General features: G+C 36.7%; 1 protein-coding gene across 1 annotated transcript in view; it reads right to left on the bottom strand.

Annotated features, from left to right (window-relative positions):
• LOC107584109 (serine/threonine-protein phosphatase CPPED1-like) overlaps window positions 1-14,678 on the bottom strand; it is a 49,868-nt gene that overhangs the window by 26,553 nt on the left and 8,637 nt on the right. Inside the window, 2 exon segments of the mRNA XM_016270552.1 lie at window positions 189-611; window positions 9,389-9,607. Of these exon segments, the coding sequence (XP_016126038.1) occupies window positions 189-611; window positions 9,389-9,607 (642 nt within the window).

Below are 14,678 nucleotides of genomic sequence, written 5' to 3'. Positions count from 1 at the left end.
ATGTGTGGAGAAAACCAGGCACTGCTCATCACCTGTCCAATACAGTCCCAACAGTGAAGCATGGTGGTGGCAGCATCATGCTGTGGGGGTATTTTTCAGCTGCAGGGACAGGACGACTGGTTGCAATCGAGGGAAAGATGAATGCGGCCAAGTACAGGGATATGAAGGCTCAAGTGCTTTCTTCTAACCTGCTTGTTTGAATCTCTGGATCAAGCGCTCTCTGATTCCCCTCTGCAGGTTGAAGTAGTCATCCTCTTCATGGGGTGTACGGAGGAAAAGCAGAATGTGCTGGAAGACAAGCAGGTGGCGAGAGGGGGTCTGGATGGCTCTCTGCAGCTGGCTCTCCAGCCAGACCTCATGGGCCTCCATTAACTCAGGGCAGCCTGATGAGTCGAACAAGAACTGAGAGTTCAACACCAAACACAACACCCCACCCACCCAAAAACTGAAGTAATCATCGCCCCAATCGTGGCAGAACTGCTCCACGCTCTCCGGAGTGGGTGTTTTGCCAAGATCGTGGTTGCCGCTGACGAACACAAGAGGAATGTCGGGGTCAGTGCCTCTCAGTTCTTCTTTGAGGTCCTTAACCTGTTCTTCACTGAACGTACATCCTGAAAAATAAAAATAGATTTTTCTTGGTTGAAAAGCCTCATTTAAAGAAGTCCGAAAACAGCATCTGCAACCCAATTTAATTCTGTAATGAGAACCATTTCAATAACAGGATATTTAAGGCTTGGTTTTAGGCAGAGCAAGTTGTATCTATTTATTTTTTTTAATCTTTAAATATTTGCACACATTATCTCAAACTATATATATATATATATAACATATATTATATATACTGTATATACACACACAATATATTAAATTTTTTTGTGGAATAATATGCACAGGAGCAGAAAAGGCTATATACATAACAAAAAACTACAGTTAAATCCTCCGGAGCAATATTGAGCACAGCAGCAATGAACACAGTAGGAACAGTCGGTTTTCAGTGGAAAATAAGATGCAGCGCCAGACGAGTATGTGATAGTATATAAATACTATCTTCAATGGCTCCTTCCATCTTCAAAAGAATACTGAAGCAGGCAATATGTGGAGGATTCAGAATAAAGTTTCTGTTTCATACAGAAGATAGGGAAGCATTCGGTCTAACCGCATTTCTCTAAAGTAAAGGCAGACTGTCAAGCGTTGAGTTTTGAAGCTCGTTAATAACAGCCTTAGGTTACCTCTAATATGACAAGTAAGGCATCTTGCTAATTGCCTGCTGTGAATTTGAAACTCAATGAGTAGCGGAGCTGAAATTAGAGTTGGCATTAGTGACTGTGGTGTTGTGAATGGTAGACAAAGAAAACTAAACCAACAGACCATGATTCTAGTCTATGGAGAGAATTAACCTTACTAAAAATGTGGATACATTTTTTGTAGATTATTATCAAGCAACCCTCTATACAATGCGAGCAAATCACTCACATATGCGACCAAATTGTATGCCATGAGGATAAAGAATGGCTGTCATTAGCCACTGGCTAGTAAATTTTACTAAAGTTATATTTCACTGCCAGTGATTGAGTTAGAGGCTAAAAATAGCCGAAGTAGTAAATATATTTTTACTGTATGTTGTGCCCTATGACTGTTTTCTCTCACACACATGCAAAGACAGAATGCAAGAGAATCTGACATACCATAAAGAATTGGAATGCTAGATGTAAATGTTATTTTAAATGTTATACTGTAGATATAAATGGTAATTCCTGTCATTTTATTATTTATTTTAGCTGTTTACACAAAAGAATGTCTGTAGAGGTAATTGTCACACAGATCTTTTCAATTAGACAAAGTGACAATGATTAATCATTTCTATGGCCACAGAAAAAAAACCAACAACAAAAAAATAGTCCATACAACTCCATTTGTTATTTTGTATTTATTTATTTATTTTTGATTGACATAAGAAAGTTTTACAGGTTTAAAAATAGACAAATAAATAACATTTCTTTAAGCAAGTTCTTTTTTTGTGTTGTTTGAAAAAAGCAAGTGTTCTTGGTGTGAACAGGCCAATTACTACTCTTACTTTGTGATCAATGCCATTACCCAATATCTGAATCTGAGCCTCACTTTGACTTTCTCTCTAAGTTATGTAACATTCAATTTCAACAGGTCCCCAATTTCTCCCAGCAGTGCCAAATCCCACAGAAACCTATTAAAATCTCTCCCAAATGAGATCGCTATCAGATAAACATACAGAGAAATGAGGGCTCTTCCAGAGCTGATTTCCCTCTGGTCAGCCCACTGATGTTCAGCTGCTCCTCAGAGAACTTCACTTTTATCCGCTTTCAACAGCAATTAAAAACCTAACGTATGTGAAAGAGGAAACAGAAGGATAAGAAAACCCCTGCCTCACCTTCTGAGATGTCCCCTACCACAGCACACACAAGGCTAAAGGCAGCAGGCAAACATTTTTATAGGCCCCATAAGGAAAGCATCAGGTTCAGTGCTCTCCAAATCTAATCACCTCCCTCGATGATCTCTCCTGCTGCCAGTCAGGAGAAGTCCTTGAACCGGAAAGCTCACAAGGATTCTGTGCCGATATCATGGAGCGGCCCTTCAATTACCGAGCCGAACTTTGCTTGTCCAACATGCTGCCGCACACTGTTCATTATGGCAGGCAGAACACAGGAGGTAGAATGGCTGAAATAAAATCAGATTTGGTCGCCAATGAGGCTTGAAGAGTCACAGCACGTGTTTAATGAAGGAAATATCGACTGACAGGGTTGTCCTAAACCCTGAGATTGTCATAAAAATAGATAGTTCACCTAAGAATTTTAATTCTTTCACTAACCCTCATGTCGTTACCAAACCTGTATGAATTTTCATCTACAAACCAAAAAAGAGATAAGACAGAATGATTCTGCTGCTCATTTCCATACAAAGTAGGTAAATGGTGGCCAGGGCCATAGAGAAAATTCATTAATTATTAATTATGTATGTACAATATTATGTACAAGACATATGACAATAAAGGCATTTATAATGATGCAAAAAGTTTCCATAAAAATATTATGTAGCAAATTGTTGTCAACATTGATAATAAGAAATGTTTCTTGAGCACCAAATCAGCATTAGAATGATTTCTGAAAGATCATGTAACATCACAATTTCACAATATCACTGCTTTTATTGTATTTTTATTAAATAAAATGCTTCTTTCCAAACCATAAAAAAAATCTTACCAACCTCTTTGAAATGGTGTCATATGTGAATGCAAATGAGATTTCAGAATTGCAGAGATTTTTTTGTGAATAACACTTTTATTTAACAAACATGTTGCTCACACAAAGCTAACATATGGTTTCAGAAGACTTTCTTTGTGCTACTTTTAGTTTACCTTTAGTCATTTGGTCTAGGGCTGGGTAAAAAATAGCGATATATCGATATTAATCAATTCTCATTTTTACGAAACTATATCGATTCTTAAATCCCAAGAATCGAATATTCTAGCCTGATTTCATTTTCATTATGATTTTTTTTACTGTTCTTTAATGTTTTATGTTTGAATAAATCCGTCCAGTTTTTATGACAGCCACCATTTAAATGTGTATAAAAAAATGTAAAAAACTAACTGAAGTAATTGTAACTTAATTATTATAAAAACTTCATTAAGTGCAATTTGAGCAGTTGTACAGCACAAATCAGTCAATTTTAGCCTTCAATATTATAGTGTAGTACCAACTGTAGTAAATCAGCTCAACAGGGAAATATTTATGACTAATTATAACTGGTTATGATTAATAATAAATATTTAGATTATATCTTCAAATTAACTGTAGCAGAATCAATATTACAATTATTTGATCTGTCCGTCCACCGAGCAGACAATATGATCATTCATCAATTCAAGAAAAGATAATTTTCCTGGCCAAGGAAGAATAACTGTCCTTCTTTATGCAGTGCTAGCAGTACATAATTTAGCATATTGTAGCAAGGGTTCAAAACATTAATTGACTTCGAATTGTGAGCAGCAAACAGAGGCAATCGATCGTGAATATAAGGGATTTAATAAATGAAACTATATCTAACATATAACTAACTAAGCAAAACACATAAGCGAATCGAAGTTACTTGAAGATAAAAAACTGCCGGAAAACAAACTCAAGAGGAAAAGACTTGAGAGTCTGGGAAAGTGGCGTCTCAAAAGAAGAGGGTTTTCTGAGCAAAAATCATTTTGGGCTAATCACTTTTGAGGGTTTCTATTCTGGGTGGACTGGCCAATACCAGGCGTGAATTTTTGAGCGGGAGAAGTTTCCTTTGTTTCCCTTTATGGCCCATTTGCATGTTTTATGGCCAGTCTGGAATTGCTGTGGTTTTAACCCAAAATATAGTACAAATCGTATGATGCGTTTCACAATCACATACTGTACATCATTGTTTGAGGAATAAAGAGCAGATAATATTGATACCAAGAAACAAACATTTAGAATAGATTAAACCAAGATACATCCATACACCTGAATATCAGTGTTTAGGGCTTTAACTAATACAAATAACGAGTGGTAACTCAGCTAATCTAATAGGGAAACGTACAAACACATGCAATATACCAGATATATTTGTAGAGTATAATAGAATAAAAAGGTCTTTACGTGTGTGTGTGTGTGTGTTTGTGTGTGTGTGTGTGTTAGTTTGCTTGGTCAGCCAGGCCCATTGGTGCCTGGCATCGGGGTCATTTACATCTCTTTTGAAAGTGTTTGAAGTCAGATGGGGAGATGATAGTGGGGTACTGGTTAGAATCTCCTTGATAGCGAGGACCCATTTGGCAATTTAGACCCCATATAAACATAAAGTCTGTGGCCAGGACTGTAATTTATATGCAAATGTCAAAGGCTAAAAGGGTCTCTTAAGCCATAAAACCCCAAAGATCATGCATGATTCTACGCAGACGCTACACAATTGAGTCTCATATATATTTTACAGCATTAGTTGAGAGAGATTTTTTCCTTGAGAAAATTTGGCATGTACTGTACCTGATATGTATCCAAAATAATCGATATTGAATCGAATCGTATTGGTAATCGAATCGCAAGCTTGTGAAAGTGAATCGAATCGTGAAATTTGTGTCAAAACCCAGCGCTTTGGTCACCATCCACTTTCACTGTGTATAGAAACTTCCCTTTAAAGATGACAAATATATCACATTGACATGTTCCACCACTGGGGAATATGGTGGAATGTCTCCACAAGCTCGGTCAAAAATATACAGCAAGCTTCCAGCCATTTGGAACTGCAGAATTCAAGGATGACTGATTCGGCTCTATGTGAGTCGAAAGAAAAATCGATTACAAAGACACAGCAACGCCTCTATTCCCCGAAGAAGTTCAGGATGTCCCCCAAGATACAGATATTCTTTTACAGGTGCACTATTGATAGTCTCCTGTCAGGCAGTATTACTGTCTATTGTGTGAGCTGCACCACACCAGACCTGCACAAGGTGTGATGGTCTGAATGAATCACAGAGGGTATACTGCCCAGCCTGCAGGATAACCACACCAGGCAGAGCAAGACTAAGGCAAAAAAAAAAAAATCATTACGGATCCCTGCCATCCAAACAACAGCTTCTTCTCACTGCTGCAGTCAGAAAAAGCCTAGCAAAGCCTTGGGGTCAATACTGAGAGGTTCTGGAGGAGCTCCTACACCCAAGCTATCCAGACACTTAATGAGGACTCTGCCAGGGGCCAGCAACACTAGCAGTAAAGCAGAAACCTTTATAATGCACATATGAACTTTATCACACATATATATTGCTATTATTCTCAGATGTAGAATATCATACAATAGTCATTTCTCTTTTGCACACCCTCATAATTTTCACTTGCACTTTTGTATATAGTGGAAGAATTAAAAAACTTATTTGCTACCTTCTCATTTTTAACTATATTTTTTGTTCATTTTTGACATGGCCCTGAGTTTATTTATTTAGCTCCCAGTCATGTGCCTAACTTAAAAAAAGACACAAACCATAGGTTATGCAATGTTTACAAATGGTTACAAAACAGCACCTGCTAGCCAAGAACATATTTTTCGGCAGTGCATCAGCTGAATGAGTAATTATTTTAAGAATAACCTCAATAAACAATGAATAATAGGGTGATTTTTGTGTGCGTTTTAAGGGACAGGATAGTGTGGTATGTTTTATAGTCATAATTGGGACTTTATCTCAGTATAAAATTGCACAATGTTTATTTCGAATAATTAATATGCAACTCACACTTATTTAGCAATAAAGAATCATTTTAATAATCAATAATAATATTATCATAATAATCATATTAATAATAGAAACATATATAAATAGAAATATAAAATATAAATGTTAAATGTTAAAACTATATTAATAGAATACATGCAATGTATTGTAGCATCCAAGCATTTCACAAGTAAACATTGTGACTTAATATCTCATTGTATGACATAACTCGCAGTTGTGATTTTATGTGTCTTGTAATTGCGTCTTAAACTATGAGTTTTAATTTTTTTGTTTTTATTGGTAACCCTTTACTTTTTTGTTTGTTTACTCTGAGGCAAAAACTGGCTTGCATTTAGTATAAAATGTCATTAAATTAAAACAAAATATACTGTATAAGTTTGTACATGTATCTGATTTGATATTTGACAATAAATAATTAATAATAGGACAATTAGGAGTTAAGGTAAAAGGTAAAGGTATATATTATATATATAAAATATATATATAATAATATAAAAGCCACCTGTTAACAAAGAATAATAGTTGCAACTTTGTTTCTTGGAATTGTGACTTTCCTGTATATCCCACAATGTGTCATGTTTCTCACAAATTGCAATTTTAGACTTGTAACTGCATCTTAAAAATCTGTATTTTTTTCTTTCTTTTTATCTCACAACAACATCACCTTATTTTATTTTATTTATTTACTCTGAGGTGGAAATGGGCAATACACTTTAAATGGAAATTATATATTTAAATGTTTGTACACATTTCATTGTGTATCTGACTTGACATTTAACAAAACCATTTCTAGAGAAAACAAGTACTAAGAAAAGTGGACTTTTTAAAATCAAAAACGAAAAATTCCTTCTTTGAGTCAACAATGAAAATTGCTACAGAAGCTTTGTCAAAACGTGTTTGCAGCCTTGTCTGGATATAATCAACCATCACCCAACAGAGTGTCAGATCAGAGTCACACCCCTGCTTTTTTTATTTGTCTGCTGGTGTGTTATTTTTCTGTGATTTTTGTGATTTGCAAAAGGCAAATAAAACTTTGAGGGAGATGTGCATTTACAGGCAGCTTATCATAACCTGACCTGTAAATTACATCCAGCAGGGAAGCCACAAACCTGGGCTCATATTAATTCAGGCAAATATGACACTTCAGAGTTCCCTTGGATCCTAAAAGGGATAATCTGATAAGTCAGCCATTGAAAAAAACAGTTTCTGTCAACATTTGGGTGATTTAAATTCACTTGGTGAGAAACATTTATGACAGCTTTAAATGTACTGTCTCTTTGATACTACCACTCATGTGTAAGACATTCAAGCGCAAGAAACATTGACTCAGAGACCCGGCACTTGAAACCTAATGTACAAACACTCTCGTCACCTTCACAGGTGACTTCCAGTCAACACATTCATATGTGCAGAATAACTGCCGCATGGCCTTCAGAGGTTATTTTTTTATTTCCCTGTGTGCTTTGAGCTGAGGCAATTAGATAAGTGCCGAGATTGCAGGTAGTCGGCTCATGCAGATGGTCCACAGCTCCACAAGCTCCAATTCATAACAGCCACCTCAAAGATTAGAGACGACAGAAGAATAAAGAGACTCTTGACGCAAACCTTGCCTCTTCAATACCAGGTAAATTGCACAGTGTTTATTTCGAATAATTAATATGCAACTAAACACACTTATTTAGCTACAAAGAATAATATTAATAATCATAATAATCATATTGTCATAATAATCATATTAATAATAGAATCATTTAATTACTAATATAGTATTTTGTTATTCAAATGTTAAAACTATTAAATTAAATATTATTTTAATAAATGTATTGTAGCATCAAAGCCCTTCACAAGTAAACATTAAATATGTGTATCAATTCATTATAAGATTAATAATTACTTGAAATATAGAAGAAGAAGAAAAAGCAACAACAAATAAAAACAAAGGTAGAAATTATATAAACAGTATTTCTTTCAAGATAGTGACTGACTATAAGCAAATAAATTAATAAAGAAATAAATTAAGAGCAGTCTTGTCATTATTATTAGATTAATATTGACAGATTTATCAATGCATTCAGTTCATATTCTTATTTTAAACAATTTATTTCACAGGAACAATTTAGGCCTATGGGGGAAGTCGTGGCCTAATGGTTAGAGAGTCGGATTCATAACCCAAAGGTTGTGGGTTCGAGTCTCGAACCGGCAGGGATTGTAGGTGGGGGGAGTGAATGTACAGCGCTCTCTCCCACCTTCAATACCATGACTGAGGTGCCCTTGAGCAAGGCACCGAACCCCCAACTGCTCCCCGGGCGCCACAGCATAAATGGCTGCCCACTGCTCCGGGGTGTGTGTTCACGGTGTGTGTGTGTTCACTGCTGTGTGTGTGCACTTTGGATGGGTAAATGCAGAGCACTAATTCCGAGTATGGGTCACTATGATGTCACATCACTATATCACAGATAGAGGTATTTTGTTATTATTACTATTAAAAATATGATCAAATTACAAGCAATAAGACAATTACAAACTGCTTTAAGTTTTTTTCCGGATGGTCTAACAGTAGTACTAGGCAGGTACGGAAATACTATAGAAATTGAATAAGCAAATGTAAAAATAAAACACTGCATAGTCTTCACTGTACGAGTAAAATATACATTGATTACAACTACTTAAGATTAAGTTAAGAACGGTGAATTATTCCTTTATTTTTTATGTTGTTTGATTCAAAATAACAACATAGACAGCAGCAGCTATATTAAACTGCTGTCACTTTATGACTGTCCGGATATACGTCCAGCAATATACACCATATAGCAAAACTCTACTGATACACACTACGTATTGTTGCCAGTATGCTATAAATATATACTAACACCACCCTGCCCTATTTGGCACACATCCTGCTTACAAATTACTTAAACACCAACAGACTGTGTTTACTATTAATACTTTGCCAAGACTCTGTAAAAATAAAGGTTCTTTATTGGCATCGAGAGCTCCAAGAAGTACCTTTAACATCCATGGAACCTTTCCATTGCACAAAAAAATAGGTTCTTCAGATTATTCAAAGAGAAATCTATCCTTTAGCATTCTATCGGCACCATTACAGTGGAACAGATGTCTCACCAGGCATAGCATGGACTAGGTCTCCACACAGGACCAGGAAGCGAGGTCTGGGCTGTAGTTTGTTGATTGCTTGGATTGCCTGTTTTGTGAGCTAGACCTCCTCAGTCCAGTCATCCCCTCCTGAATCACAGTCACCAATCCTCCACGCCTTCATCAGGCCAAGCTGGGGGTCTGCAGCCTGGATGAAGTAAAAGGGCCCGTTCCACTCCTTCTGTTCATCTGGGAAGGACAGGAGAAAATAACCTGAGGTTGACAAGTCAAGTCAAGTCAAGTCTGCTTTATTGTCAATTCTTCCACATGTACAGCACTATATGCGCGCCGCCATCTTGGTTCACCTCTGGGCAAAAAAAAGTGCCAAACCATATACTGTAAAAATCTCAATTATTAATGCTGTGTTTGTGGAAAATGCATACGATGTTTTGCATAATTAAGCATAACATAAGATGCTAACAATCAAACTGTTTAAAGGGGTCATATGATGCTGCTAAAAAGAACATTATTTTGTGTATTTGGTGTAATGAAATGTGTTTATGCGGTTTAAAGAAAAAAAAAACACATTATTTTCCACATACTGTACATTATTGTTTCTCCTCTATGCCCCGCCTTTTTGAAACGCATCGATTTTTACAAAGCTCATCGGTCTGAAAAAGCGAGGTTCTCTTAAACTAATTATTTTCCTCACTTTCTCTCTTTCTGCAACTTGTGTGTGAATGCGTGTGTTAGATTAGTTTATATGTCTTAGATTTATCCAATAAAGCCTTATTTATATGGAAAAGAGAAGTATCTTGTGTTTTGTGCTCACAAGTTAATGTCTTAAACTGCCGATCTTGTTACTATGCTAATTAATAGTGTTTTCACTATATTTTGGATATTGATATCCATTGCAGAATTGATGTCATACGGCTCGTTCACTGAATCGCAGGCCGTCTCAGTGATCAGCCGTAAAACAGTGATTCTGTCCTAATTCCCTTGCATATCAATGGTGGAGTTCCCTTTAAAATCTTAAATGATTCCCTTTGAGCTAAATTATTATCACTGTTTCCCTTACAAAGTATTTATACAAATCTTTATCTCAAGTGAGAGAGTCAGTTAAGGGCACAGCTCTAATACCTGGTACGTGTGGAAACCTTTGTCTCGCTTGTTGTATAGAAACTTCAACTGTATATAATACCTTCACAGCAGTTATTGTGTTATAAGGAAACAAAAATGGCAGGAAAAAGTCAATTTTCACACCTCAGGGTTTACAACACAAATACAGCTGAGAAACAGTTTTTACCCATGATTCAGTGAGAAACTTCCAGCATTAAAACTTGGTCAAAATATAAATGAAGAAGATACCCTGCTGAGAACATCATACAAGTCTTGTCTTTGCTTTCCACTATACTCACTTACACTGAGTGTGTGAAGAGGTTTTTGACAGTCAGAGCAGCAAGCCTCAAGAGCTAGAAGAAAAATATAGAATTTCTATCTGTTCCTGATCCTGACAGTGCATCCTAGTAGGGAAAATAATTTTATGATTCCGATTTATCCTTAGCTGTCATGTGAACAGCTAGTCAATAACCACAAAGATTTATGTCTCACAAATAATTGTAAATTGTATGGTTCACTAAAAAGAACGGACCCATAAGAGTTGATCATTGTGGAGTTGAGCTATGCTAGTTGGGCAGTACGTTTTTGATTACTAAAAAGAACTGGCAAAAAAGTCATTTATTGGCAGTTGGACTACACTGCTTGTGCAGTATATGTTTAGATTCACTAAAGTCAAGTCACCTTTATTTATATAGCGCTTTTAACAATACAGATTGCGTCAAAGCAACTTTACAGTATTAAATAGGAAAATAGTGTGTCAATAATGCAAAATTACAATAGTAAACATTCAATTTTCAGTTAAAGGCAGTTCATCATTGAATTCAGTGATGTCATCATCCAGCTCAGTTCAGTTTAAATAGAATCTGTGCAATCAAGTCGACGATATCGCTGGATATTAAGTGTCCCCAACTAAGCAAGCCAGAGGTGACAGTGGCAAGGAACCAAAACTCCATCTGTGACAGAATGGAGAAAAAACCTTGGGAGAAACCAGGCTCAGTCGGGGGGCCAGTTCTCCTCTGGCCAGACGAACCAGCAGTTCAATTCCAGGCTGCAGCAAAGTCAGATTGTGCAAAGGACTCATCTTGTCCCAGTGGCCGTCTAGACAAGGTCTTCACTGAAGATATTTGTCTCTGGGGCTCATCTAGTTGTCCTGGTCTCTGCTGACATTCAGGGCTGTAGAGGTCATCGCTAGGTGCTGATACGCCATCTGGGCTGGATATGTACTGGATACGGGTGACTGCAGTGACCATCTGATCTGGATACAGACTGGATCTGGTGGCGATGGTGACCTCAGAATAAGAAAGAAACAGACAAATATTAGCATAGATGCCATTCTTATAACGATGCAAGTACATCGGGTGTTATGGGAAGTGTTATGTGTAAGCCAGGTTAAAGAGATGGGTCTTTAATCTAGATTTAAACTGACAGAGTGTGTGCAGTGTTGACAGAACCGGGCTAATATGGTCATACTTCCTGGTTCTAGTAAGAACTCTAGCTGCTGCATTTTGGACCAGCTGAAGTTTGTTTATTAAGCGTGCAGAACAACCACCCAATAAAGCATTACAATAATCTAACCGTGAGGCCATGAACACATGAATTAACGTTTCTGCATTTGACATTGAGAGCATAGGTCGTAATTTAGATATATTTTTGAGATGGAAAAATGCAGTTTTACAAATGTTAGAAATGTGGCTTTCAAAGGAAAGATTGCTATCAAATAGCCCACCAAGGTTCCCAACTGATGACGAAGAATTGACAGAGCAGCCATCGAGTCTTAGACAGTGTTCTAAGTTATTACATGTGGAGGTTTTAGGTCTGATAATTAACACCATTTTTTTTTCAGAATTTAGCAGTAAGAAATTACTCGTCATTCAGTTTTTTATGTCGACTATGCATTCCGTTAGCATAACAGTGAAATCTAACACCGTGTTTCCTGTTGATATCTCCCAGGGGTAACATGTAAAGTGTGAAAAGTAACGGCCCTAGTACTGAGCCTTGAGGTACTTCATACTGCACTTGTGATCGATATGATACCTCTTCATTCACTGCTATGAATTGATGGCGGTCAGATAAGTACGATTTGAACCATGCTAATGCACTTCCACCAATGCCAACAAAGTTTTCTAGTCTATTCAAAAGAATGTTTTGGCCAATAGGGTCGAACGCAGCGCTAAGATCCAGTAGCACTAATAGAGCGATACAACCACGATCAGATGATTAAAAAAAGAACTAAAAAGAACTAGGAGTTTATAGGGGAGTTGGACTACACTGCTTGCGCTGATATTTTGATTCATTAAAAAGAGCCGGCTTTTAAGAGTCATTTTGTTGGGGAGTCAGATTTGGTTGCACAGTATGTTTTAGATTCACTTAAAGAACCGGCTCATAAGAGTCTTCATTCAGTGGACAGGCTACCCTTTTTGCAGTGTATGTTTGTGAATCACTTGAAAGAACTGTTTCATGATTAATTCATTTGGTGACTGGGCTACACTGACTGTTGTGTATGTTTTTTGATTCACTAAAAAGAACTGGCTCATAAAAGTCATTCATTCTGTGGCCAGGCTACACTGGTTGTGGTGAATGCTTTTTGATTTATTAAAAGTTTACCACATGTCATTTGTTAGGGAGTCAGACTACACTGGATGCATAGTATGTTTCCGATTTACTAAAAAGAACTGGCTCATAAGAGTAATTTGTTCAATAATCGGACTACACTGTGGTGTTGCACCACCATTTAATAAGTAACACAAGAACTGTCAGCTTATTTCAGCATGGTATTTCATCGGCATTCTGGAAGAATCCATGTATCAGAACTGTACACTAAATTCTGAATAAGAATCAGTTCTCGGATACCAAACCTATTCTGTCATTTTATTTAAAAACTTTCAATTCAAAAAACACTTTCCAAGTGAGCTGCATTTTAATTAGTAATGAAGCCCACAAAGTTTCAACATCAGTCTCTATGGAGCAACCATGCTGTTTCAATCGTTTTGTCATTCTAACAATATGAAGTGTTTGCTATGCTTCGAGCATCTCTTTGGGAAAGCACAAAACCTGGTTAAAATAAATAAATAAAATAAAAACACATGATTTCTGACCAACTCAAAAAGCATTTAAAATGTACCATCTGCTGCTTGGAATCTTGTTTGTTGTCTAACTCTTTCATGTGCAGTCCCCAGAGACTGGAAACTATTTTCAGGCAACTTTAAACAACATGAATTGAGAGGAGCAGACAAAGCTCCCATGACAGCCGATAAGCACAAGCCTCTTTCAGCAAACATAAATCAGAGGAATATCTCAGATGACTCGCAGAGCTTTCAAATACTGCTAACCTAATCATAAGTCAAGATAAAAGCCTCCTGTGATAAAGCATTAAAATATCAACTCAACTCACAGCATCCACTAACAGTCACTGATGTAGGTTTTTCCTCACAAAAAAAGGGAAAAAGTTGCAGATGTCAACACTGCCAGTGCAAAGCAAAGAATAAGCAAGAAATTAGTCTGAGATGAAAATTTCAGACTGGATTTACATAAACAGTCAAGCAGAGGAAGCACAAAGGGACACAAAACACTTAAAAAACACTTTCACACTGAAAAACACCAAATCAAAGGTTAAAGTCGGCACAAACTGAAAATTATAAATCTATTTTAAATGCATCTTATTGATGTTATTGTGAACAATATATCTATGAATGTTTATTTATAATTTTAGTCTCATAAGTTTTCATCAAAAATTGTATGATAATCCATTTCACTATGATTTACATCACAATATTTACTGCAAATTTAAGTTAAGCAATCTTAAAGTGGAGTGGAGTGGACAAAGACAGGCTGACCAGAAACGAATCAAAAGTTGTCTCTCCGATGCTCAATATGTATACAGTGTTGCCAATTTAGCAATTTTGTAGCTAGATTTAGCGACTTCCCCACCCCACTTTTTTCAAAAGTTTAAGAACAAGTTTAGCAACTTGGACAAACCTGATCTAAGTTTTCATCTTGCCCACTGATCTATATCAAAGACTATAGAATACCCAAGACGTGTCACTCATATATTTTTGAATGGGGAAAAATGCAACACTCAATAGGGCCTTTCGCACCGCAGGAACCTTTTCATAGTACCAGAACTAATTGTGGAACTACCCACTTTTCGGCGTGTTCGCACCGCCAAAACTGGGTGTGATTTTAGTACCGGACTGCCTTTTTC

The sequence above is a fragment of the Sinocyclocheilus grahami genome, unplaced genomic scaffold, assembly GCF_001515645.1.
Source record: "Sinocyclocheilus grahami isolate Dianchi unplaced genomic scaffold, SAMN03320097.WGS_v1.1 scaffold57.1, whole genome shotgun sequence".
NCBI classification, from domain to species: domain Eukaryota; kingdom Metazoa; phylum Chordata; class Actinopteri; order Cypriniformes; family Cyprinidae; genus Sinocyclocheilus; species Sinocyclocheilus grahami.
Note: the sequence above shows the minus strand (reverse complement) of the source record. Positions and strands in the feature narration are given on the sequence as shown.